This window comes from Plasmodium fragile (assembly GCF_000956335.1).
Source record: "Plasmodium fragile strain nilgiri unplaced genomic scaffold supercont1.1, whole genome shotgun sequence".
Lineage (NCBI taxonomy): Eukaryota > Apicomplexa > Aconoidasida > Haemosporida > Plasmodiidae > Plasmodium > Plasmodium fragile.
Genome location: NW_012192581.1, coordinates 346903 through 374549, shown reverse-complemented (window position 1 = coordinate 374549; position 27647 = coordinate 346903). Strand labels below are relative to the sequence as shown.

The following is a 27647-nucleotide window of genomic DNA, read 5'->3' as shown; positions in this document are numbered from 1 at the left end:
TTTTCTTTTATTTTCAATTTCTAAATTTAGGAGAGTACTTTCATTGTCTTCACATGGCCAACAACTAATGTTAAGTGGTATGTACGAATCGTTGAGGTGATTTATTTTCCACTTGAGTAAAGGATAAGTTGTGTTTACCCGAAAATTCTTTCCCTTATCTTTCAACTCCAGCACATTAGAGTTATACTTACTTTTGTCCAATATGGGGTGTATCTTAGCTTTATCTGAATACTCGTTATCCAATTCTATAATAACTTTTGAATACTTGTGATTATTTATTTGCATATTAAAGGTTCCTTGAATGTCCAAATCGCAAAGGGTTCCTTCAGAGCTCAGAGTACATATAATATGTTCACTTATGACTATGTTGATGGGTTTATCAAATAGGGCGTTTACATTGATGTTTGGCTTGTTGAGCATTTTGTTACTGTCTACTACGTTTAGAATTTTCACTTGCTCTTTTTTGCCTGCTATTTGCATTCCTTTATATGAATTGAAGCTCTCATCAAGGATAATATCACTGTGCTGCTCCTCCGACTTGTATAGGAAATTGTCCATCATGTTGCTGTTGTAGCCCATGTTGCTGTTGTAGCCCATGTTGCTGTTGTACCCCATATTAGCGTTATAGCCCATATTGGCGTTATAACCCATATTGGTGTTATAACCCATGTTGGTGTTGAAATCCACATTTGTGATGATATCATTGGAGAGAAAACTGTTACTACCAGTTTTGCCCTGTTTTTGTCTATTCTTTTCCAACTTGGAAGCAATAAATTTCCTTCTCTCTTTTTCCTCCTTCTCTTTATTCTCCCTAATTATGGTCTGCAATTTCTCTTCATGTGATTCCATTTCTATATACGTTTTTATTTGATTCGTGTTTACTATTTCGCGCACTCCATTTTTTATCAACTCATCAATGTAGAATATGATAGTAAAGCATTTCTTCAAAATTGTACTTTCGTTGATGTTCCCCTGACATAGGTCCTGAATAATCTGACTAAGCACTTTAATTATTTCCAAGTCTTCTATTATGTTAGAATTTATATTCGTTATTAGGAAAATATAAATACTATCCAGCGGCTGGTACACATATCTTACTTTGTCCGTTTCTATATACGTGTGGTCGCTCCTCTCTCTTTCGATCAGATTATGAAACGGGATGGTTAGAGAGTCCAAGTCACATTTGCTGATGTTCTGAAATTGCCGCGAAACCAAAATCTTGCTCTTCGTGCTTATGGCGGCGCTCAACACAGTCATTTTCACCTACTGGGTTGTTCGACTAATCGGGTGACACTGCGATCAGCTATATATTACGCGATTACGCCAACCAGGTTTGTATAACTAACTGGACGGCCAAAAATACACACGTTTGCTTCAAGATAAAGAAAGGGATTCCTTTATGTCATTCAAGAAATGCCAATGTGGTTGCATGTAAGGCTATACCTAAACACATGCGAATGAATATCATTGACACGTGGGAGGAGCAATGATAAAATGTCCTCCCCTATGATGAGGGAAAAAAAACAAACAGCAAGATTAAAACGGTGTGCGAAGAAATGCTCACGTGCTTAACGCTGTTTTGGTCAAAGCAGCGTGAATAAAAAAAAACAGTACCTTTATGCTATCCCCTCCAAGAAAAGGGAACACTTAAAAATGCACATAGGTCAAAATACATACGTACGTCATCATAAACATACGGTCTGTGTTGCCCGTGCGATATGCAAATCCGGTGGGGCGGGAAATGGGGACCAAACTGAAACCAAGATGGTTGGCACATAAAAAGTAGTATGGTCAAATTCGACGGAAAAAAAAATAATGTATACTTCACTCCCACGATGAAAAGGTTACGTGTATTTTGTGGTTCCGGCAAGGGGAAATCGTAATCGCTAAAACTCAGAGCAAGCAACACGTTCGTGGTTCGCAAACATACCTAACTTGTGCGGTTAAAGGGAGACTGGTGTTTGCTCGCTTAATGTGCCATCCTTCTCGCGCCTGCCTAGCTTTTAATACAAGAACGGGAAGAAAAAAAAAAAAAAAAAAAGATAAATATAAACCTAAACATAAATGTGATATATGCAATAAAAACAAATGGTTATACGTGTGGTCCCGCTTGTACATGGATTATATATACGGCGCCGTGCGCGTATGCGCAAGTTTATTAAAAAAAAAAAAAAAAAAAAAAAAAAACAAGCAACGCCAAAATGGGCGCCCAATAACGCAGTAGGCGTAGAAGAGGCGCGGGACAGTATTTGCCCCCCACGTATATAGTGTAGCCATAGAAGATTTTATTATTTTTTTTTTTTTGGGACATTTCTTCATGCTCATGCCAATATGCCATTTGTTGTAAAAGCAATTTCCCAAGAACAAAAATAAATAAATAAAATAAAATACGCAAGAACAATACGTACATTAATTGCGTATGATGTTGCCCCCTTTTAAAGCTTTGAATTAATTTCATTTTAATCGGCCGATCTGTGCATTTAGCGACATCTTTTTATAAATGTTTCGTCATTTTATGCCAGGTTTACGTTTGGCCAGTTTCCCCCCGTTCTGTACATCCCGTGGATGCTCCATCGGATGGAGAAAACTGACCAACTTGACCAACCCAAAGGGTCATTTTTAACTTTCCCTTTAAGAGAGCCTTTTGGTAAATCCTTCCGCGCAAGACCATTTTTGTTTTGCACGTAATATAAATGCCACCCTGTTTTTGGTTAAACCAACGGGGTCAGTAAAACGTTTTCATCGTGGCGATATTTTCTCCCCATTTTTTTATGTCTGCGCAAAATCTATAGTTTGTTGTTGTATGCTGTTCACCCCCCAAAGGAGCATCACAAATTTCAGACCTACTTTATAACGTATTCTGCTTTGTGAAGTAACCCTAAAAAGTATGAAAGCGCGTTGACGGATAGAATTTCGAGAATTGTTACTATTTATGGCTCACACAGAGGGGGGTGGTAGGCGAAGTTGTTCATCAGCATAGGAACGTGCATACCTCAGCAGGTTTGTACACGTGTGGATGCAAGAACAGGGGCGCGTCTGTGGTGGACTGCACAGATAAGACCCCTTGCAGGAGAGGAACGGCGAGTATATAAGTGAACACCCACGTAATAGTAAAAAAAAAATAAATAAAGCATAACGAAAGATGTTGCAGAATAAGCAGGGCGTGAGCAGCAGGCTCGGTGTACCTGCACGCGTGAACAAGGATAACGGACGCTGTGCCCCTGCTGGGGAAGCGGAGGATGTGAAAAAAATAAACTTAAAAATTACTGACGAGGAAATAAAGCTACATCTGAAAATAATCGAGGCACTGTACCCCAACATGAAGCCCAAAGTAGATAGGCTTATCAACGGGACGTACAACATTTTCACAAAATTTTTAATACAGTCTCATATAGACGACTACAACTCCTTCGTCAATGTGTACCTGAAAAATATGCCGGAGAGCATCCCTGTGGTGGAATTTTCCCCCCATATGAACACATACGCTACGCAAAACTTTAACAAAAAATCAACAGATTCGATCAAGTTTTATGTAAGTGACATAAAAATAAAGAATCCCGTGTTGAAAAACGACAAGGGGGAAACAAGAAACGACTATCCCTATTTATGCAAAATGTCATCGAGAACGTATGAAGGAGAAATTACTATAAAAATTAACAAAAAAACGAATGATGAAATAATCAGCACTACGGTGAGTGCAGGGTACATCCCTGTGATGGTGTTGTCAAATTTGTGCAATCTAAGTAGCTTAAATAAAAAAATGCTACCCCAGAAAGGAGAAGACGAAAGCCTATTAGGAGGATTCTTCGTTATCTCAGGACACTTAAAAGTGATTAGATATGTAATTCACCCAAAGTACAACACTATTCTACTTAATGAGGACAATAAAGTGCATATGAATTGTCTACTAAATGATAATTCTGTTTATGTTAACTTTTTGTCTTGTCCTAAATTTGATTTCTTTACCTATGGTGCCAGATATCAAAATTCCATCTTGACAGCCCCTCTGCATGTCATTCTGTTACTTCTAAGTCCCATCAAGAAAAAAAGTTACTTATTCAGTAAAATGAAAATGGGCATAAAAAACGAAAATGCAGTCAAGTATATAGAGCAATATATCCAATCCATATTTATAAAAAATGGACTAAGCGAAAAAGAAGTTTTTGAAAAATATAATTTGAAATATCTAGGCAGCTCTTCCTATTTCAGGAGGGGTATATTTCGTTATAGTATCGCATCTGATGAAAAAAAAGGCAAGACAATTCTTAAGTATGTCATCCTACCTCACATCCAGACCTACTCAGAGAAATTTGAAACTGTTTGTATGATGTTTAAGACCTTAATTCTTAGCAAATTTAAATTAATCGCTCGAATTAATAAGGATTCCCTCGAAAACCACGCAGTCACGACGTGTAGCCATTTGCTGTCAAATTTGCTCAAGGATCAAATAGTGACTTGCCTCAGCCGCTTAACTTACAGATATTCCAGGAACTTTTACAAATTTTACGAAAAAAAATATGACTCCTTTAAGGTGATTGTGAAGCAGATTTACCTCCGTTACAAGAATATGGTTATGGACGAGCTGGACGAGCGGCACCTGAATTCGGTACCGCTGCAGGGCGATGAGTCGGATGTTGTCAAGGCGGCAGATTCAGGTGAGTAGAGGCGATTCGATGTGCGTCCACACTCGCGTGCAACCAGAGTTGGACTACTTCTTACTCAACGCAAGATGAACTCCTTATACATTTTCTAATTCTTTTCACACCCCCCCCTCTCAGGCAACCAACTCGCCATTAGCCATAAAAGCGAATCGGTGAAAAAGCTCAAGTCCCTCTTCATCGAAGAGAAGGAAAAGCTCTTTAGCAGCGTCGAGAGCTACATTCGGGAACTGTACAACGACAACCAGCTCTTCATAGAAATCGCAAAGTCCTTCACCACGCTCAGCGTGCCCATCATATTCTTTTTCAAGACGGGAAATATTTCTTCAGAAAATATAGGGTACCAACAAAAAAGCGGGTGGGTCATCGGAGCAGACGAAATTAACAGTCTCCGATTTATTACAAATTTTCGAGCAATACACAGAGGATGTTTTTTTCAAGATGTTAAAGTTTTAAGTCCAAGAAAATTACTAGGGGAGTCATGGGGGTTCATATGTCCTGTCCATACGCCTGACGGTTCCCCATGTGGTTTGCTAAATCATTTGTCACAGTTTAGTTACATCCACAATGCGGCTACCAACGAATCACACAAGTTTAATATAAAATTGTACTTAAAAAAAATTGGAGTTAACGTAAATCTGGATGATACTAGTGGTATCCCTACAATATATGAGGACCAAACTATCCCCATCGTTGTGGACTCGGTTCCTATAACGTACATAAGTGAACAAGATTTCAGCAGAATTGTTTACAAATTAAAGTATGCAAAAAATCATAACCTATACAATTTAAAAGCCTACTTCGAAATCAATGCATACTTGAATGAACCCCTCCTCATGAACTCCATAATAATTAACACCTTCCCCGGAAGATTGATCAGACCCTTGTTTAATTTAAAAATGAAATGCATAGAATACATCTCCCCGTCTTATCAACCTTACGTAGCTATTGCTATAAATTACGAAGATATTAAGAAGAACAATTTAGCTAGAAAAATGTTAAGGATGAAGGAACGTTTAGTTGGTTCCAAAAAAGGGACCCAGCAAAAAATGACCATAAAGGAGCAGTATTTGCTTCACACCAGGAGGAAGAAATTGGCGTCCTCCTCAAAGGGGAGTGCTATGCAGAATTGCAGTTCTGTGGAGGAGGGACGACCCGGGGTATCCGAATCAGCGATTAGCAAGAAGGTGATGCAACTTTTGGAAGAAGGTGAAAGTGACGAGGGGGACCATACAGATGGCCAAGGAGACCGCACCGATGACGAGAACGACTACGTAAGCAGCTCGAACTATGACTCTAGCGAGGACTCATGTGGGGAAGGAAGCGATGGTAGAAGTGATGGCAAACCACGCCACAGCGTACCGCCCACCTCCTACACAGACAGCGACGAAAACGCAAACCTCGACATCTACGAACAAATGCCGCAAAAGTTCGAATACATGGAACTGAAAGAGACATCTTTCCTGTCCTTCCTGGGATCCCTGACCCCCTTTTCCGACCACAACCAAAGCCCGCGTAACATTTACCAGTGCCAAATGTTGAAGCAGACGATGGGTATACAAAGCTTAAACATGATGTATACATTCTCGAACAAAATATATAGGATGATTACTCCACAATTACCGCTAGTCGTCACAAGAGATTACGAACTATATGGGGTAGATAATTTTCCTAGTGGCACCAATGCAGTTGTGGCCATTTTGGCGTACACAGGATACGACATGGAAGACGCACTGATTATAAACAAGTCTAGTGCAGAAAGAGGTATTTTCAGGACCCATATTTACAAAACGGAAATTATCGACTTGGAGAAAAATCATGGCCGTGGCGATTTTGTACTAGGAAATAATGTAAGATACATGAATAGCAATTCAGGGAACAATGCCGCCAACAGTAACAGTGCTAGGCAGAGTAACATAAACTTTCAGTACGAACATATGGGTAAGATGTTAAATAAGGACGGCTTGCCTCGCGTTCAACAGAAGATAGTCGAGTCGAATCCACTATACTCCTATATCAATAAAGGAAACGGACTAACCGTGTACGAGAAATTTAAAGCACATGGAGAATATTACGTAGACTGTGTAACTAATTACAAAAGTGCGAGAAATCAAATTGCAATGATCCGATTACGCACGACAAGACCACCTCTTGTGGGAGATAAATTTGCATCAAGACATGGACAAAAGGGAGTTGTTTCGAGGTTGTTTCCACATGAAGATATGCCTTTTTCGGAGAGTGGAATTGTCCCCGATGTTATTTTCAACCCTCATGGTATCCCCTCACGTATGACCATTGGTATGCTTATCGAAAGCATTTGTGGAAAGGCTGCCTGCATCTATGGCAAGAGAATTGACGCTACTCCGTTTAGAAAATACACGCAGCAAAGAAGCTTCAACAACGAGTGGATTGATAATTGTGGTGTTAAGGGATTTCTCGAAAAGAATAAACAAGGCAAAAATAAAAGCGAAGAAGGTAGTAGTACCCACGCTCCTGCACAGAATGTTGTTGGTCACGACCATAATGAAGAAAAAAAAAATGATATTCCCAATGGCGGGGAAACACAAAAAAGTGCAAAAAATAATATCACATATGACGAAAAAATTGACTACTTTGCAAAGCTGCTGCTAAACAAGGGCTACGATTATTATGGAACGGAGTTACTGTACAGTGGCATATACGGGGTACCCCTCCAAGCGCACATTTTCTTTGGCGTCATTTATTACCAAAGGTTACGACATATGGCTTATGATAAGGCGCAAGTCAGACGAACAGGACCAGTTTGTAACTTAACACATCAGCCCTTGAAGGGCAAGAGAAAACATGGGGGTATCAGATTAGGAGAAATGGAACGAGATGGGTTAATATCTCACGGTTGCAGTTTTATAATTAATGAAAGGTTTCTCATGAACTCAGATGGACATGAGTGCTTTGTTTGTCCCCAGTGTGGACTAATCCTTTCCCCAATTATGCAATTCACCTGTAGTGGGGAAATGGTTAAGGGAAGAAGCATTGGTGGTAAGAGCAAAATAGCCGTTTGCAAGTCTTGTGGAGTTTCCTGTAAAATAGTTTATGTGCCTTATGTTCTGCGCTATTTACTAAATGAGCTAATCTGCCTAAATGTGACCATCCGGCTAAATATCAAGTCGGTGGAAAACATGTTTGACATGAAGTGAGGTGGGAGGGGTGGAAGTACCAAACTAATACCACGTTCATCCGTTTGTGCGGTTATTTATTTATTTTTTTTTTTTTTTACGTTATTCGGGACCCCACCACCACCACCACATGTGACCAACTCGGTTTGTTTTCGTTTTGCGTGCTAATGTAATGGCGTTTTTTGCGTGAAGCAGGGAATGGAAAAATGAACAAGGGGAAACAAAAATGTTTCACACCACCACTCCGTGCCCATGCACGTATTGAATATGTTTCCCCTTTTGGCGAAGTGGGAAGAAACAACGGGCAAAGCTGGCGTAGTAGGGGCATATTCATTCTGCGACGGCCTGTGCCTACACCAGGGCGCGGGTTCCCATGCAAGATGTTACGAATAACGGTCTACGCATAAACGTGAAGCTTAATGCCTGCTACGCTAGAAATTTTCCCTTTTTTTTTCTAGCCTCTTTTTTAACACACCCCAATTTTCGCAAAAACAAGTAGCCTTTTTGATTTTTGTTTGAAAAAAAACTGTAACTCATTTAGGCACTTCTTTCAACAGAAGAAGTTTCGTTTTCAAAATTAACCTTTTTAAAAATGACGAACAACAGTATGTTTTGCACATTTGTTTCAAAATGTGGAAAGTCTTTTTTTTTCCCCCTTTTTCCCAAAACGGCGTGGCTATTTTGCCTTTTAAAATATCACACTGACATATTCAAACATAATTGCACTTGTGCCGTGCGTGTAAATTCGCATTTTTCGTTTTTTCCTAATTTAAGCGACGCGGAAAAAAGAACAACATTTGACAAGTGAAAGATGGTTCACGTCCCTGCGCGGGGGCAGGCACATTTGGCAGTCCATATATGTACACATAAATATACATGTTTACACATTTACGCGTTTGGCCAGCGGAGTAAACAACACTCTTTTACATACCCTCATTTGGTCCACTCCCACATAAAATAGTTCCTCTGTGGGGACTCTCGCTCAATCCGCCCATCACTTATCTACGTGATACCAAAGTGGAATTCCGTTACAATAAGTATTCTTAATTATTTATTTTTTTTTTTTGCAGGAACATGTGGCAATAATTATGGAACGGTGCCTCTTCACGTGCGCATACTCGCATAAATAAATGAGTATATTTCCAATGCACGTAAAGCACACGTATCCACATGCATACCGGTACATGTGCGCAAACGGGCTTAAAATTGACAAGGATCGCCAAAAGATGGCACCCACAAATGTTCTTCAAACTTTTTGAAAATACTCACCAAAGTGCACAAATGCTCAATGGCGGGGGTGGTAAGGCTCTCCCGAAAGCATGTTATTTTTAGCGGCAAAATGTTCTGCTCCCCCGTTTACGCACTATCAAAGATTTGTTCTACAAGGCTGCCAAAAGGGAAAAAAAAAAAAAAAATGTAGTCATGCGTATGCACGAACAAAAATGTAATGTGCACTTACATGGATCAAATGCAAAGATAAAAAAAAAATAATGTAGCATGAGAAGAACAATTGTAGGCTCCACCAAAATTAATGCACACAAAAAAATAAGACCCCCCAAAAAATAGTGCGGATACTTCTTTGCGGTGCCTTCTCATTTTCTTCCCTTGTAGCGAGATAAAAATGGGCAGAAGCATGCAACATCTTATTTTCGCCTTTTTTTTTTTTGTTTTTTTTTTTTTCATTTTTGTATTTGCCCCGCCCCGCGGTATACATCACATGGGGGCAAATTGCAAGCCACAAATGGCTGTCCCCAAAGTTCATGTGGGCTGGCAAATTGTATGTGGTCTTGTTTCGCTTCTACCTCGCTTTACGTGCACTTAGAGGTTAATTGGCCACAACCGTTTCTCCCACTCGTTCACCTGCCAGTTATCTCCCCCATTAGTTGATAGTTTATTGGACTTCTTATTTATTCCCTTGTTCACTTGTTCATATATATATATTTTTTACTCACCCACTCAACCAACCGCCGTTAAGTTAACACCAATTCCTGATGAACATAGAACGAAACATTCTGCTATGTACAGTTAAAACAAATTCACTTTTTTTCTTTAATTCATTTCCCCTTTTTTTTTTTTTTTTTTTTCAAATTCAAATTTCACCATAATTAAAAAAATACCCTGTAAATATGGAAAGCCTCTACATAACAGTTGCACTAACTTCTGTACCTGTTGTAAAACTACCAAGAAGCTGAAAACGAAATAACCCTTTGGTTTCGGCAGCATACGTGCATATAGAAACGTTTTATTTTGCATAGATGTATGTATGAGCGTGGATGAACGTAATAATACACACATGTATAGTTTTCCTGTGCACTGCGTATGTCAGTATACAATATACTTATGCGTGTGTAACGTACGCATGTACGCTTAAGTGTACTTGGAAGCCTTCGTTTTTTTTTTTTTTTTGTTACACAATGAAAAAAAATATAGCACCTTTTTGTACACTATAAATTATCTCCCTTTGTGCGTTACATGTATATGTAGTACACATTTATGTGCACACCTGTTCATTCGTCACATGCCCACTTTACATTTCAAACAAGGGGGTGTAACTCCCTCTACACCCAGAACACGCTACCCACACAACCAGATCTTCCACAGTTTTGTTACACAATTGTATGATTTTTGCTCATCTACGATAAAATTAACGACCTTAGCAATTTTTTTTTTATTTCATTATTTTATTTTTATCTCAATTGTACACTTTTTACGTTATTATTTTTTTTTTTTTTTGCCACTTTGTTTTTTAAGCCCTTCAACAGAGTGTATTCTCATTTTTAGAGGCACACAGATGTAACAAGTGCCACAAGGAAAAAAACAGAAACAAAAAAAAAAAAAAAAAGTCCATTGTAGGAAAAATAAACGTTTCTGGCAAAGGTACCCTGACAATGCTGGGGATTATTATATGCATACAACACATTTGTATGAAGTATATATATATATATATTTTTTTTTTAATAAAAAATACGCGTTGTATGGGCAATCTGTGGAATACATATTCTTATACAACTTTGCAAAGATTTGTTCCCTTTGTGTGTACACGCCCTGATGTTGCTATAAGGGAGCACGTCAGAATATAAAAAAAGCCAAACAGGGGACAGCCAACCGCGAACGTATACATATTTTGATCTTTCTTGAAAGAAGTTTCAACTAAATTTCTGTATTGTTCGTGCACATCATTTTATTGGACAACCCTCGCACGTTTATTTTGTACACCGTTTACTTTGCGGCGTTCTCGGGAGGGCCTCTCCCTGCGGATGCTTTTGCTTAGTGCGACCTGAAAAAGCAATTTTCCTCTGCGTGCGAGTTAACGTGTCTACGTGGCTGCAGAGAGCACAAAAGGGAAACACGAAATTTTGATCGAACAGTATTATGCCCGTAAAGGAGTAACCGACAATACGTGCATATGTGCAGCCCTACACAGGCTCACCCACTGATGAGTTTGAAGTCACATGTTTAGTGTAGTCTGAACAGCGTGATCCATATAGACAACGACATATATATTGAAATTAAGGAGCATAATACATATTTTCCAATTACGTATATAAAGATTAAAAAAAAAAAAAGTGATCCTCAGTTTTATACCGTACACGTGCAAATTAATTTGTCATCCTAAAACTTTTAGGAGAAGTAGCTCCCCAGAACAAGCCTGACGCACATCTGTTTGTCAGCTGCATTTGTATTTACACAACCATTCTACGTGTTTAGGAGCTTCCGTATATGTACACATATATAACATATATAGATACCCACGTGCACAATCCCATTTTAACGACATCACTTGAAAGGAGCGACAAAGGTGCAGTTGTATTACGAAGAGAGAGAAGCACTGCTTGCTCGTATCCAATTTTTGTGTCTCTAACCCTTTGGGCATCAATTTTTGTAACGCCTCCTCCCCCGTGTAAGCGTAGCATCGCACATATGAGCCCCTTTTCATTTCGCGCATTTGAATTTTATTTTCGAATCGCGCAGAAATAACTAGGGGAACATCCCCCTCCCCAAGAGAGAAACTTCCTCTTTTTTGTGATACTAACACGAGGTAGCCACTACGTTTTGCGGACATTGATATGTGTGTATGTTTGCACGCACATACGTATGTGTAGACACTTCGGGCGTCATTTTTTGTCATGCCTGAAAGAAGGCACCGCTTGCAATTAGTTGTATCGTGCGCGTGCATACGTGTGTGCATTTTTTTTTTTTTTTTCCCCTTCTTCATTTTGCAGGAGGTACGCTCCTTTCGATTAATTCTGTTGCTTGTTTTCTCTATTTATGTGCTATAGGCGAACGTTGCGGTTTTAATCGCTATCGCGCAACAACAAGCAGTGAGAACACAAGAAGGGGAAAAGGGACACGTATATTAATGTATGTATTAGTATTTGTATGAGTATCTGGGCGTATTTATATGTATGTAAGTATATGTATGTAAGTATATGTATGTATTGTTGGAGGCACACACATGTATATCTGCCAGCACAATAGTAGAGTATTAGTACACATATTTCGCGTTCATTTTTTTTTTTTTTTTTTTTCGCTTCAATGTTAATCCCCAGCTTTATACACAGCGTTAACTGTAAGCCTTTTGAGGATTCGCCTGTGTGAGCATTTTTGTCCCGTCTACCCATTCTCGTATGCATGTGAGCATACATATAGGCGTATATAAATATGTGTAAACATACATACATACATACATATATATATATACATAAAGTAACCGTGTGTACACAGCGCATATCTGATCTGTAGCACCGTTCCGCAACCAATGCAAGGGCATTTTTCATGCCAGCACACACACGCATACACAAGCCTTGCGAGCACCTTGCCTACACGCACACAATCCTGCGCCAGCGTGCCGCTGCTCATTTTTGAGCCTAAACCAGGTGAAGCGGTTTTTACTCAAAAGAGAACGTCATGGCTGAGGAGACCTTGGACACATATAGCAATCCCAATATGGCGCAGACAGACAAAACACATGATCAAAAAGGTAAGTGCAAAATGGTGAAGCAAGAAGAATCAAATGCAGTTAAAGACCCCCGCTTGTGCACTGAAAACAAAGCGGGCTGTGTTTCCCCAAGCAAGCAACGTAATGGGCTTGTGAAGAATAAAAAAAAAACGCACTTGAAAAAAATTGATAAAGATGCAAATGAAGGTAAGGACGATTTGGGAAAAATCTGCCATGAAGAAATGGAAGAAATGGTTGGCGCAGAGTTTTCAGAAAGGGAGATACCCAGAGGGGAGGCGGATAGACGAGGTCTGAAGCTGAAGCATGAGGAGAAGAGCAAGAGAAAAAGAGAGAGACTAACAGATCCGCATGCCGATACACAGGGAGTCCCAAATGAAACCATCTCGGAACAAGACCAAGCGAACCTCTCAAATCAAAATCCCACCAGTTGCAGCACCCCTAGTAACGTAGACCAAACGACCAGCAGCATTTACGTAAAACCAGAACCGAAGAAAATATCTATCTCTTCAAAGGAGTATACTGCACGGGAAAAACAAAACGACGCACAGGATCAGGTGTGTTGCCACCATGATGAGAGGAAAGAAAATAGTGTCCTTACAAATAAAAAACTTTTAAAATGTAGAGGTAGAGGGAAAAATGACGTCGTAGAATGTAAACATCATGAGTATTACAGCGAAAGATATACAAGCCTTTCCGCTAACAACATTGAGAGGAAGAAACAAGGGAATGTAGACAGCGGAGAAAATAACCCTGCGTATGTTAATAGACCCTATTTGGAGCCAAGCTCCATCCACCAGAGGATTATCAAGAATAGCAACAGCCCCAGTTTTGATAAGTACTGTCCGTATGAAAAGAACTGTGCAGATCATGTAGACCTGAGGAACATGTACCACGCGAGTACAGGAACGAACAGTGTCGCTAATTGTGTTAACAGCAGTGCGAACAACTGCAATCGTTGTAGCAGCTATGGGTATGTGAACATTGTATCCCCCCCAAATGGATTAAGCAATCATCACCAGAAGAAGCAGCAGGTCGACGCCAATTCGAAGAAAGCACAAACGCACATTCCGTTTATTTCACCAAGTGGACAAGCTCAAAACGACCTACGTATGAACACTGCAAATGTGCAACACCATCATGTAGTGCCCCCTTATGTGCACCCCTTGGGTAACAAGGAACAAGGCATAAGAATTGCAACCTATACAAAGGATCGCTTCTACAAAAAAGGGAAAGAAAAGATACAAGACCAGTATTACAGAATAAAGCTGTGTCCATTTTTAAAAAAAGGGCTGTGTCAAAAAGGAGATAACTGCTCATATGCACACTCAACTGATACTTTAAGAAGTTGTATGAATTTAATGAAGACTAAAATTTGCCAGTTGTGGTTGAAAAATGAATGCAGGAACCCTAATTGTGTATATGCTCATGGAGAGGCAGAATTGAGGGCAACACCAGATTACTTTAAAACAAAGCTGTGTAAATATTTTGACAAGGAAGGTACATGTCCATCTGGAGACAAATGTAGACATGCACATGGGCAGGCAGAACTCAGACAAAGAAACTACAGGAAAACGGAATTTGAAAAATGCACTCCAAAAAGTAACGTCAGTCCAAAATTCACATTGCATGATTTGAAGAATAAGGGGGAATTTCCACACCACATTTTGCACATGCTCAGTGGAAAAAGCAGAAAGGAGAATGTCGACAGGAGTGAGTGGAATAATTGGAATAAAACGAACGGTCACAATGAATTCAGTAACGCCTTCAGCAGCGGAAGCAGGTACCATAGGGACACTCGTGTGGCCACACATACTGGTCAAAACTCAAATGAACAAACGACATCTGGACATAAGAGAAGTACACTTGCTGACCAAATGTGCACAACAGAAAAAAGAGAAAGTGCGAACGAAATTAACCAGGTCTACCATGTCAGTGCTGCTCACAGTTGTACAAAACAGGAAAAGGTAATTCATACCTTGTCGACCTTTTGCGAGAGGAAGGAAAAGACAGATGGGGCAAGGAGCAGCAATCGTAGCAGTGCAAACGTGGGCGATGTTAATTATTCCAATCAGAGGGAACATCCAAAGAAGGAACAAATTTTCAACACAGAAGAGAGAGAAGAGGAAGACAAGGAGAATGCATCCCATGAGGACACACCAAGTTTACTTCACGCAGTTTCGGCCACGACCAGTAGTATCAGCGTGGAGCGTGACGGAAATGCGAAAAAGGAACAGAGGGACGATGTAATGGAAGGAGGCATGGGAAACGACACAGGAATCGGCGCAATAGAGGCGAGCAAAACAGAACAAAGAGCGGACAATCAAAAGGAAGGAAAAAGCAGCTCGCCGTGTGGTGAGCTCCTTTCCCAGAAGAATCAAAATTTGACTCACAGAACAGAATCCGTAGAAATGAAGAACGAACAAATCGAGTTGGGACAGAATGAGGAACAGCATCCTGTTGGAAAATCGTCGCATAGTGGTGATAGGAATAATGGTGATTACAAAATATTGAGGCACGTAGCGAATGGAGGGGAAAAGGAGGATACTTTCACTGAGGTTCTGGATCATAGCAGCGAGTACATGTCCAGTGGGCGAAGTAGCAGCCAATACATGTCAATTGGGAAAAGTAGCAGCGAAGTAGAGACCGAGTCGTTTGGGAACAGAAGTCCAAATATGTCCTATGGAAGGTGTAACCAGGACTACCAGGAAGAGAGTCGCGGGCAAGCGGAGGACAAAAGCAATGGTCAAATGGGGGGTGAAAGCCAAGGGGCTGCCCTGCTCGAAGTGGACATAGAAAGGGAAGACGGCAAAATGTATGAAAGAGTTGAGATGATAGGGAATGCCTCTGTAGGAGAATATCCGCAAGAAAGGCGACATAAGACACACCGCAGCTTTGAAGGGGATAAAAAGGAGAACGGAAATATGGACCGTGACGTAAATGGCGATGAGGATAGCGATAAGAATGCGAATGGCAAAGGAGGCAAGGGAAAACCGAGAGACCTCGATCAGGGACAAGAACGCCCAACGCTAAACGAAAACAGGTGTACCGGACCCACGAATGAAATGGATGATTGTTCGAACAAGGTGACCAGTGGAGAAAACATCATCCAGAGACGCTACGCAAATAATTTCCCAAGGGGAGGGGAAAGATATGGCTCATTTAGAAATTTCAAGAAAAGTGTAAATGACATACAGAGGAATTCCATTTTTATGCTGAAGAATCAGTGCAGAAAGGAGAATGACAGAAAGGACAACGACGGAAAGAAGAATATGCTCCTGAGCAAATTGGCTAGCTACCCCACGCAGAGCACATCTAACAACTACTGCCCAAAGAATTTTAATTACAAATATAAGAAGTTTAACATGGCAAATCGATACGCAAAGAATTTTGAGGGTTTGGACCACTACAGAAGCGTCGTGAACTATGGGGTCGACGGGAACATGGCATCTTATGCAAAGTGTGACAGAGGCTATTTGAACAAGGCTGAGGAACTAATCAATAACGAGTGCACGCAGAACGGAAGTGTGATCGGCGGTAATGGCAGCGGCAGCACCCCACAGGCAAGGCACAAAAAGGGGGACGCACCGGGAGAACACAACAAATTTACCGGCCACAACCAACTTGGAAATCACTACAAACGGGAAGAACAGATGACGAACGGTAGAGTAAAGACAAGAGGAGAAGACAAGAACTGCAATGACATCCCGCATAGGATTTTCGCCTTCAAAAATTCACATCGCTCATTTCACAACACGTACAGTATACCAGAACAGAATCCATCAAATCAAAATTTTGAAAACGCAGAAAGATGTTCCCATACAAACCACAACCACGCGAATAATTCACTCCACATGCAGAATGTTCTACCCAGACCTAAAGAAACTTACAGAAACGCTTGCAACAGTGGTATTCATAGAACAAAGCAAAACTATGATAAGAGTAACGGAACTACAAGTAACGATGTGATGTATGGCCCCCCTGTATATCCCTTGAACACGCTGGTGAACAACTTTAGTTATTACAACTATAACGTAAGTAATGTTTACTCGAACCGAAACAACTGCTATAGTTATTTGAATGTGGAACTGAACAGCGTGAATATGGCCAGCCAGACGCGCGTTGTGCCCGCGGAGTTGTCCATTTCAGTGCAAGGTGGACGGACAACAGAGGAAGCCTATGGAGCAGAAACCGGGCATGCATATAGAAGGACAATCGGGGCACCGAACCTAGCGACGAACACGAATGACGCGTTCAACACGACTGACGGTCCCAACATCCGAAACAACCGAGCAAACTACTCCACGAGCGCAGAGGGTGCGAACGGCCAGTCCGTGTTCGGTCCCGTGCCACACCTAACCCTACGATCGACCAATCCACCACATAACAGATCGGCCAAATCGCATTCATGCTCGAACCAGCACAGAAAACAAATTTTGAATGTCCAAAATATGGGAAGCAACACGGCTAATATGCACACCTGTGGAAACCAATATGTTAACGTGCAAGGGAACAATATCAGGCAGGAGAGAAAATGCACCTTAGCTAATGTCGCAGTGGGTAGTAGCCACCACAGAAGCTCTGTCACACCGTCTAATACGGATGATAACTTCGTGCAGAATGGGAACAGTGGATCTTGGTCCGTATCGAACATGGCACACAAGGACAGATCGGATGCACCTGTTGGTTCGTTTAGCAGAAACAACAACAGTGGGCATGGCGTTAGTGACGAGAAAGACCTTAGTGGCAATAACAGCGGTTGGGGGCCAGTGGGCGGTAGCGGCTCTCACGGGGAAAATCAAAACCTGCACGAAACGCAAGTTTCCCAAAACGACGGCAGGGAAAACAGAAAAAGAATCCCCCACCTGCCCTACAACACACACAAAAATTATGAAAGGAGAACCAACAATGCTCATTTTAAAAACTATAGGAATTATAACAACCATATTTATACGAATCAAGTGTGTACCAACCAGGTTTACAGCCACCACATTTATGCGAACCATCAGGCATATGGCTCCACTCAGGGGTACTATAGCAACCAGGTGTACACATACCAGCACCCGTATAGCAACTGCATATGCTGTAATGGCGGTGGTGCGTGTAGCAATAGCCACCCCTACAACAGCAGCAGCAGCGCGTATGTTATTTACCCCTATAGTAGCTATCCTTACAGCATCAGCTACCACCATAGCAGCAACTACCCTTATGATGGTCTATGCACCTATGATGGTGAATATCCCTATAGTGGTGCATTTCCCTGTGACGCTGTGCAACCCTATAACGGCAACCCCCATTGTGACAGTGTCCAGCCGTATACCGCGGCCCCCCATTATAGCGGCAACTATTACTATGGTGATGTGCAACAGTTTAACGCTGGCCAATTGTATGGATGTGGCCAAATGTATAGCGGCGGACAGGTGTATATCGGCGCCGAACAGTATGGTGATGCCGATCAATCTGGTGATGTCCAACCGTGTGGCGGAGACTATCATTATAACGGTAACCAAAGTGGTGTACACAACGGGAGCTACACTAATGATCAAAGCTACGCACACAATCAGTACCCCTATAACGGCATAATGAATTATGGCCCGCTTTACAACAGCAACGATACGGAGCAAGGGCAGAACGGTCACTGTGCACCCCCCAAGGGTAGCATATTGGGCAGCGGGAAGTACCAAAATTGGCCTAACGAAGATGGAAACAATGCAAATGGCAGGTGCCAGGGTGAATCTGCATTTGATGATCTTACAAAAAATGCATCAACAGAAGAAGGAGAAGAGGTAGAGGGAGATGAAGCAGATCATCAAAGCCCTTTACATTCTCCTGCAGAATTGCAGCAGTGAAAAATAGGGAATTAAAGTTTATTTTTTCCTCCAAAATTATACATCCTGTGCAGGGTCATTCTCGCAGCACGGGCGAGGCATATGGATAATGCACATAGGTTACAACCGTACGTGTGAGACGAGTATATCCCCGTTTTGCTCGTGTCGATTGTCCTCACCTTACCATGCTTCAAAAAAAATGTAAATTAAATTGGGAAGAATGTCCACACATGCAGTGTGCAAATAAAAAAAAAACCACAAAAAAAATGCTGCAGTCTTGTACATTATTTGTAACGTTCATTTTCTAATTAAGTTCGTTTTTGTTCCGTCCGTTTTGTAGGACCTTTTGATAAGACGCGCTCGTAACTTGATAATCATTTTTGCAAAGGAGTTTTTTTCCCCTTCCCCCGTATGGGAACTTTCTTTTTGTGTGCGTGTTTATTTTATCATTCCCCGTTTTGTATTATTCATATGAAGGCCCTGTTGCTGATACGCCCAATGCGATGTGGACATTTTTTTGTGGATGCCTCCCAGCCCGTTGTGCCCATAAAATCCAGCTATATAGCTCTTGTATCGACGGCACATCAACACAACCGTAAGGTACGCCGGGCAGGCTCGCCTTTACACGCACGTAGCGTTTAACACCACATTGATGTTGACATTCATGTTTAGCTGGGCATCACTGCCGCGATTTGCCCACCCATGAAATATCAATGAAAAAAAGAAAAATTGGCCAAATAATTCTTAAAAGTCAAAATAAATTTTACAAAAAAAAAATAAAATAAAAATGGATAGGGGAAAAATGTCCCACGTGCAAAAGACCACAACGGTGTTTTTTTTTTTTTTTTAAAAAAACATGGGATTATTAAGACAGCAAATAAAATGCAAAACATTTAACAAAAAGGGGCAATTTTAAGACAAATCATTTAATAAATCTTTTAAATGCTTACACACACAAAAAAAAGAAGAAATATAAAAAAATTAAATAAAATGGATAAATTAAAAGGGGCGATTTTCACACATGCAGTCATCAATTCTGCAGACAACTGGAAAAAGGGGCACACTAATATGGGTATTAACAAGTGATGAAGAAGTGGGTGCGCATGTCCACCCTCCTATTTCGCCCGCAGCACTTCCCTTATTGCCTTATTCAAATAATGGTACTTTACGTCATCCTCGCTATTTAATTTACTTATTTCGAGATGGTTGCAGTCCTTGATTATTGTAAACATTTTGGAGTAGTTCAAATAGGAGCTCACGCTTGGGACGATCATTGTGTGCACACCTGCAGGGAGGGCGAGGAAAATGACCACGCGTGTGTACCTGAAGAGTCACATTTTTTTTTTTTTTTTTTTTTTTTTTTGTGGGGTACGGGGTTGTTACCCAACCCTATGGGTGTGCAAAGCTTCATAGATGGAGGTGCTGTACACCCCCCCCCATTTACATTTTCATACCTATAAATGGCAAAGGAGTTTTCTCCGACTCCGAGAAGGAATAAACCTTGACGGTTGAGTTCTTTATCCTTTCCCTAAAGGAATACTGCAAGTTGCTCAGAGTGGAATCGTAGTCATTGAGCTCATAAACATAGGGCGATAAAAATGTTTTGAACAAAAAAGCCGTCGAGGAAAGGGGAGAGCCAAAATGGGGAGAAGCGTAAAAAAACACATATTTGGTCTTGCTGAAAATATCATCATTTTTTAGCAACACGTACTGTGTTAATAACCCTCCCATGGAATGAGCCACAAATATAATGTCATTATGCCTTCCTATGTTTATGCCTTTTAATTTTTTCAAAAGAAATATGGACAACTCCTCTATATTCATTCTGTCTGTGTAAAAATATTTTTTTTTGTTAAAATATTGTTCGTGGTTTTCATCCTTTTTCGTAAATAGGTAATTAAGCGAGCTGAGATGGTAAAACGTGTACCCTTGATTATCCTGCTCCTTATCTTCTCCGTTAATCGAGCTGTTGAGAAGTCCCACTCGGTTCCTCTCTTCTTCTTTTTCGGTGTAGCTTTCCTCATTTGTTCCTACACTACTTCCCTCTCCGCCTTCTACGGCCATTCCCTCCTCGCTGTTTTCCCTTTTCTCCATTTTTTCTCGCTGCGCCCAGTCCCCCTTCGCGTTCTGGCGACCCCGTTTGACGTAGTAGCTCCCATCAGGGTACAACGGCGTGTGATAGTTAAAAATGAAAATATTCGAGCGCTTACTTCGAGGGTACAACAAATAAACGGGCCACAACAAATAGGACAGCAAATCGCTGTAAAAGTCCAGATCATTTTTTAATTTCTTATTTTTCAAAAAAATGGACTTAAAAATATTTTTGTCAACAATTCGGGTGTCCGAATAAATGGGAAAGACGTTTTGATTATACTTATAATTTAACAACATCATGTGAATTAAATCCTCGTTAGCCACAACGCGAAAATTATATCGTATTTTTATGCACTCCCTTATTTCCTTACTTGATTCGTCAAAAACAAAGACGTTTTGATTTTCTTTGTATTTGTCCGTGTTGCTATTTATGGCGCTAAAAAGTTCGTCCTCCTCTTCCTTTGGTTCATTTTTTTCTAAGGATGATTGGCTGTAATCTTTGTCTTCCCTTTTTCCGTTTATATCGAGGAACGACCACACATAATTTTTTCTCTCATCTGTGCTATGATCGCTTTCATTCTCACTGTCACCACCGTGCGTCTGTGTATTCGTAACGACCTTCTCGTACTTCTTCAAATTATTATTTCGGTAATAGAAGCGATAACTGGGGCTGTTATGGTACAAATTGGAGAACCTCCATGTTCGTAGGGCGTTTCCCCTCAGCCCGTGCACCATCACTATATCCACCTTCTTCTTTTTCCTTTTCCGTGATGGCTTCTCCGCTACATTCGCTTCCATCGTGTGGTTCTCCATTTTTTTTCTCTTCCATCGTTGTGCCTCTCCAAGGGGATTTTCCTTTTTCTTGTCTATGTGGCACATTTTGGAATACGCATAGATTGGCAAGAATCGATCATGCAAATTATAAAAATGATGATTGTAGCTGCTAATCATGTACATATGCTCATCTAGTAGCATTTTTTTTTTTTTTTTTTTCTTCGCCATATAGTAAGTTTGGTGAGTCGGGCATTCACATAGGAATTCATTCGAATTTAGTTTCTGCTTGAGTGTGGTGTCCTTCAGCAGATTATCCACGTTATCCAAAAACAAATCGAACGGGTTGCGCCACGGTTGAGGGATTATTCCCCTCTCCCCGCGTACTGTGTCTTCTTTCTTTCTTTTATTTTTCACTCTTTGGTGTTCCTTCTGGGGGATTCCCTCATCACTTCTTTGTTCATCTCCATCGCTGTGTGTGTCTCCACCGATGTGAACATGTTCCTCTGTGTCACCGGTCAAACTGGACAGGAGAATTGGGCGCTCCTTCCTAATCTTGACCTCTTCCTTCTCCGCTTCCTTTCTTGTGAACCTAAGGAAATACCTATAGTGCGATTTGATGTTGGTAAATGCTCTTATGCTGTCAAAGTACACCGAACTTGGAATTAGCTCCCTTTTCAAATTTACAAGCGAGAGAAAATTCATACTATCGTTGAAAAAAAAAAACTCCGCACTAATAAAGTAGGTAAAATTAAAAGATATCCTCACGACATTATCTAATATATTTTTGTACATAAAATATAAGACAGAAAAAGAATTGAAGCAAAGATCTTTGGAGGCGAAAGTGTTTGCAATGATTTTGAAGCATAGTGACAGCTCTTTATGGATGTGTTTATTCTTCTTTTTTGTCCGGCTCTTCGATTTTCTTTTAGCTTCTGGTTTGACGGATTCGTCCTCCGCTTTGTTGGTCAGCGGGGAGTACAGGGCGGACAGATTAAGGCTTGGGAGGTACATGGTTGGAAGGCTCACCGAAGAAGGGCTATCAGGCTTCTCACCCTCTTTTGTCGCTGTCTTCCCATCCGTTTTCGCTTCATTGGGAGCTCCCATCGGCGTCGCTGGGGCCGCATCTCCACTGACATTTTCGCGATGCTCGGCTGGGTAGTCACTCTTGTCGGCATTTTCGCTAATCCACGGCGAGGTCGCCAACTTCGAATCGTAATGAAAAAACTTATTTTTAAAATTATTGTTTGAGTACAAATTTATGAGGAAGAGAAAATCTATATTTAGCGAGTTCAGCCTGTTGAGACACATATTCCTGATGATAATGTGGAGCCCTGAGTCGACGTAGGCAGATGGGTCCCTCCCGATGTTGAGCAGATCATTTATCTTCTTCAGCAATGTCTCTATGTTTAAGTTATTTTTATTTTGTAATTTGTTGTCTCTGTTGATGATGTTAAATAGGATGTTCTCTTCGCTGTCAGCATTTTTTTCATTTTTTGATTTTTTTTTGCTTTCACTTTGTGAGGGGTATTCCATATCCTTTGCGCTTCCTACGTACTTCAATTTAAATTTCTTTTCAAGGCAATTAACTATTTCACTTAGTCCATTTTCGACAATGCTGTTGTTCGCTTTACTGCTAGACGGAGGCATCTCCTCATTTAACGTCACATAATCAATTGCTTGGTACAACAGTTCCGTTAAAACTAATTTATTTTTTTGGCTCTTCTTTGTGTTGTGAATATTTGTTAATAATAAATTTGTTGGTACTTTTCTTCTTTTATTTTTTTCCTTTTCCGATGTGAAAAAATGCGTGTCGTTTTTCTTTCCCGCCTTGGCATTTTCGTTACTGTTGCTTGGCACACCCTTATTGCATTTCATTTGGGTGTAATTATCTCCTTCCTGTTTACTATTCAGTTTAAAAAGAAGCCGCAAACATAGCATCAAATAATTGTTCACCGATTCACTCATCACGTGAGGCTTCCCTTTCATGACACACTCATGAGAACTCAATTGTAAAATTTTCAGTTTGTCCATGTTGGTGATAAAATGCACATTTAGCATATCATTAAATTTGAAGAACAAATGTGTATTCTCCTTTAAGGAGTCAAAATTTATGGAATAGTTGTTTTTTAAAAAATGGACATACTTTTTGTTGTTGAAATAATCTGTCGTTTTTTTATCTTTATCTTTTTCAATACTGTTGTGGATCCCTGTGTAGATTCCATACCTCTTCATATTGTACATGGAGCTGTCTTTCATAGAGTCGTACTTTTTATGAACCAGTGCCATCTCATTCGTGTCTCCAAATGAGTACTTAAAAATTCTGCCTCCGGGGAACAACACCAACTTCCTCGTGTTATTGTACACGTAGAGGTAGTAGTAAAGGAGGAGGTAGTAGAAATAATAGCTGTAGTTATGTCTAAGATCTTTCTTCCTAATGTCATTTTTTATGTCCATCACGTAATTCAATTTTGTTAAAAAGAGAATTGCAAAGGAGTCGTCCACCATATCGCACCCCTCCATGTTCAAAAATAAGTTTCGCAACAAGTAGCAGCTGGTTTTTAAAATTATCGCATCTCGGTCGTTTTCAAGGGGGGGTTCGTCCTCCCCTTGGTCAGCGACATCCTTCACATCACTAGGCTCACCATCCCTCGGGACGCTCGCCTCCCCATCACGTGTGGCCAAAAACTCCCGACTCAAAATGAGCAGCAGCGTGTGAACATCGCGCGCACTCAAAATGCTGGCACATTTTTCCGTCCTAGATAGTCTGCACAAAAAATTTAAAGACAAGTCGCTCAGAAATTGTTGCTCAGTATAGGTCTTAACAATGTCATTAAAAAGCAATTTTATTTGAGAGTATTTGTTTTTTTTGATCAAGTATAGAAATGGCTGCTCCTTTTTGTAGATATCCTGAATTTTTTTTTTTTTTTTTTTCCTCTTTGTGTCATCCTCTATTCTTAATAGCAACGGAAGTGTCGTCACATTTTTCTTACCCTTTTTTATGCCCTTTAATTTTTTTTGGTCCTGTTTACTGTCTCCAAAGTTTAGCTTCGATAATAAATTAACTGAAGCGAAACTTATTTTGTCCCAAAACTTGTCATACATATTTTGCTTCGCTCGCTCTTCTGCTGTTGCCTTCCTTTCATGTTCGTTAAGGTGTGCGCGTGCGTGTACGTAGGTGTAGATGTGCTCACATGCTCACTTTTATTTATTTGCATCGCATGAGAGTTCAATCCCCCCCACCCCTTCATATGATGTGTCTCTGAAGGGGGGCGTACGGTCAGCCGCGTCTCCTTTTTTACAAAATTGCGGTTCAATCGATGGGCCATGTGTGACAAGTGGCGAATCTGCTTATCCGTAATGTGAATGTGTAGTGATCTGTGCGGTGCAGCGAAGCAAAATGCTCCACGGGAAGACAATTAAGCATTGTAAACCACCAAACGGGATTCACAACACGAATAAAAGGGGGAAGTTTACAAGCACGCACTGAAGCACACACAGAACAACAGGTAGGCTTTTACTACGCTACAGAATACGAAACATAAATACCCACGACCGGGCAATGGTTATGGGCAGGCAAACAAATTTGTTAAGTTCCTTTATGTTCACCATGCCTGTTAAAAGGACGTGGTTCAAAGGCGCACCCCAAGCATTACAGGTGTTTCACCATTTTGTTGGCCTAAATTCCTACGACTTGGACTTCCTCTGAGGGATGACAGGTATAGTCTGTAGGGGCTTCGAACTGCGATCAGATGGTGTGCATGAAGGCACATGACAAGTCCTCCTTTGCATGAGCATAAGCTTACATACGCACTTCTAATCACGCCATAAGTATCTTCTGTGCCGTTTCGACAGGCTATGAAGGTTCCTTTACAACGGCCAAGGCGACCTTAAGATGCGCTATGAAGATACAAACACGGGCACGTCAAAAAATAAAATAAAATAAAATAGAAGAAAAATGATAACTGTGCCATACGTCGACACAACTCTCACTATCGATTCGCAAATGACAGTACGCGCATGGTCATCCTTAGAAACGCAGAAACATGAAAAAATGCTCGCGCACGTAGGATGCATAATTTAAACGTAAAGGTAGCAAAATAAAATCCCATGCACGACTTAGTCGAGGAGCAAATGTATGTGTCAATTTCTTAGCTCCACACTTTTCATTTTATTTAACAAATTGTCACAAAAATGAAATGGTGTGGGGACATTTGAAAAGAGTAATCCAAGATACTGCTCATGCTGCTTTCTAAATTTGTCCCCAAACAAACGAGCAACTTCTTTTTGTTTTTTGTTTTTGTTTTTTTTTTTTTTTAATCACTCCGCTTTCCAAAGTCACAAAGGATTCATATATATATGTATATTAAAAGATTTCTCCGTCGTGACCATGTAATGTGTATAAGTCGAATGTGGCTTTATGCGGCATAATTTGCAGTAAATACGACGACGCATTTTTTTTTTTATTTACTCTTTTCACATACATTTTTTTTTTTTCGTTTTGTTACCTTCATGTGTGTGTGTCACCTCTGCCATATTAATTGTATGAATCCTTTTTCATGGCTAGACGTTCCATTAAGTGGGTCTTCTTAACCTCACTGTCTTAATATACATACGGGCCACCGTCAGAGTTAATGAGCGCAGCAATTTTTTGCCCCACGTGGTCCACACATCCATGCTTGTTACGAACAAGAGGCAATATCATTTCGTGTTTTTCGGAAGGCACACCAAAAATGAGCCACCGCTTTTTTTTATAGGGGCCCCTTCAAATAAAAAAAAAAAAAAATCATACATTGAATAAAAGCAAAAAATGTCGTCTATCAAAAATGCAACGGGGGTCAGACACAATGCCTTTCGTTTGAAAGCACATAAAAGTGAGAACACATTGCTATGCGGCACTATGGAAGTTTTTTTAAAATGGGGAAAAGAAAACCATTTTGTGCGTTGCCACATAGGGGAAAATCGCTCCTTCCATATTGTGCATATAAATGTCCACGTATAATATGTATTTTTTGTACACATTTATCTGCTTTTCGCCCGCACCATATCTTGTAGAGCTGATATACAACCGAATGAGAAGATTCAATTGGCCCCCTCCGGAATGCTCGGCGATACACCCGGTAGGAGAAAATAATCCCATTCGAAGCCTTTCTTCATTCTTTTTGGCAAATTTTTAAATTTATTAATTTATTTTTTTTTTTTGGTTGGATCCACAGATTGAACCATATGGGAAACAATTTTTCATCTTCAACGCATTTAAGAGGGACCCCAATTTTGACACCGAAATGTCCAACACGGTCAAGCCACTGGTTAATTTGCCCAACATTTTTTTTGCTCATATGATTCTGATATCGTTCTGCTGATTATGGAGGGGGGGTTATTTGGGTCACCGTTATGTTTGCCGGGCAGTTCCCCACGTTTGTAATTTGACCCTGTATTACACACTTCCCCCCTCCTACCTTTCATTCCCCCTTCCCCCGTGTAGCTGAATGCCAATAATGAGAAAATTCCCTCAGAGACGGTCCTCTGTGTGTGTGATTTTGCCAAGAGGCCATTGATGTTCCTAAATTATCTGGACTTTAAAATATTGGTAATCACAGAAAAGGCAAAACACATATAACAGAGTGCATCACTGGGTAATACATTATGGCGCCAGAAATGCGATTAATGCAATGAGTGCGTTCTTTTATGTGTAACACACATGTGTACCAAGTAGAATGTGTCAACATTTTTTCCCCCTTGCAGCAAGCCAGCATGGATAAGATTAAGGAGGGATTTAGAAAAATGGAAGAAAAATTGGACAAGGTTCTGCCTTTTTATTTTATTATTATTATTTTACACTTCGATCTACGCATATGTACATGTTACCCATGTGCACATGTCTGGTGCAGTTGTACACACAGTGGCATTTCCTTTTGAGGAGACAACTGTACAAATTAAACAATCCTCGCACCTCACCGTTCTTACCCCCCGCAGACCAACTATTTGGATACCAAGTTTGGTTTAATGCTAAAATACAATTTAAACAAAACTTACGGCATGCAGCGAGTTAAGAAGGGGGAGCATAACTCGTGGGGAATGAAGAAGGGAGTGTTCCGAAGCAGGAAGACGTGAAGGATAGGCGCTTCCATGTGAGCTCCCTTTTGGAGTAACCAATTTGGGAAGAAACGGTGGGCAAAACGCA

The 27647-nt window shown here is 40.6% G+C and overlaps 5 protein-coding genes across 5 annotated transcripts; 3 read left to right on the top strand and 2 right to left on the bottom strand.

Annotated features, from left to right (window-relative positions):
- Positions 1-26: 26 nt before the first annotated feature.
- Positions 27-1257, bottom strand: AK88_00086 (uncharacterized protein; the record flags this gene model as incomplete). Its single annotated transcript, XM_012477737.1, has 2 exons — positions 27-47; positions 139-1257. 2 exons carry the CDS (start codon positions 1255-1257, stop codon positions 27-29), a joined length of 1140 nt encoding a protein of 379 aa, XP_012333160.1.
- A 1885-nt stretch (positions 1258-3142) lies between these two features.
- AK88_00085 (uncharacterized protein) lies at positions 3143-7834 on the top strand (the record flags this gene model as incomplete). The annotated part of the gene is made up of 2 exons (XM_012477736.1): positions 3143-4655; positions 4779-7834. The coding sequence occupies 2 exons, from the start codon at positions 3143-3145 to the stop codon at positions 7832-7834; spliced, it is 4569 nt and encodes a 1522-aa protein (XP_012333159.1).
- Positions 7835-12721: 4887 nt separating this feature from the next.
- AK88_00084 (uncharacterized protein) lies at positions 12722-18619 on the top strand (the record flags this gene model as incomplete). Its single annotated transcript, XM_012477735.1, has 1 exon — positions 12722-18619. The coding sequence occupies one exon, from the start codon at positions 12722-12724 to the stop codon at positions 18617-18619; it is 5898 nt and encodes a 1965-aa protein (XP_012333158.1).
- A 1094-nt stretch (positions 18620-19713) lies between these two features.
- AK88_00083 (uncharacterized protein) lies at positions 19714-24568 on the bottom strand (the record flags this gene model as incomplete). The annotated part of the gene is made up of 2 exons (XM_012477734.1): positions 19714-19883; positions 20053-24568. The coding sequence occupies 2 exons, from the start codon at positions 24566-24568 to the stop codon at positions 19714-19716; spliced, it is 4686 nt and encodes a 1561-aa protein (XP_012333157.1).
- A 1705-nt stretch (positions 24569-26273) lies between these two features.
- Positions 26274-27577, top strand: AK88_00082 (uncharacterized protein; the record flags this gene model as incomplete). Its single annotated transcript, XM_012477733.1, has 6 exons — positions 26274-26337; positions 26519-26583; positions 26680-26772; positions 26949-27053; positions 27209-27268; positions 27440-27577. The coding sequence occupies 6 exons, from the start codon at positions 26274-26276 to the stop codon at positions 27575-27577; spliced, it is 525 nt and encodes a 174-aa protein (XP_012333156.1).
- Between the last annotated feature and the right edge of the window lie 70 nt (positions 27578-27647).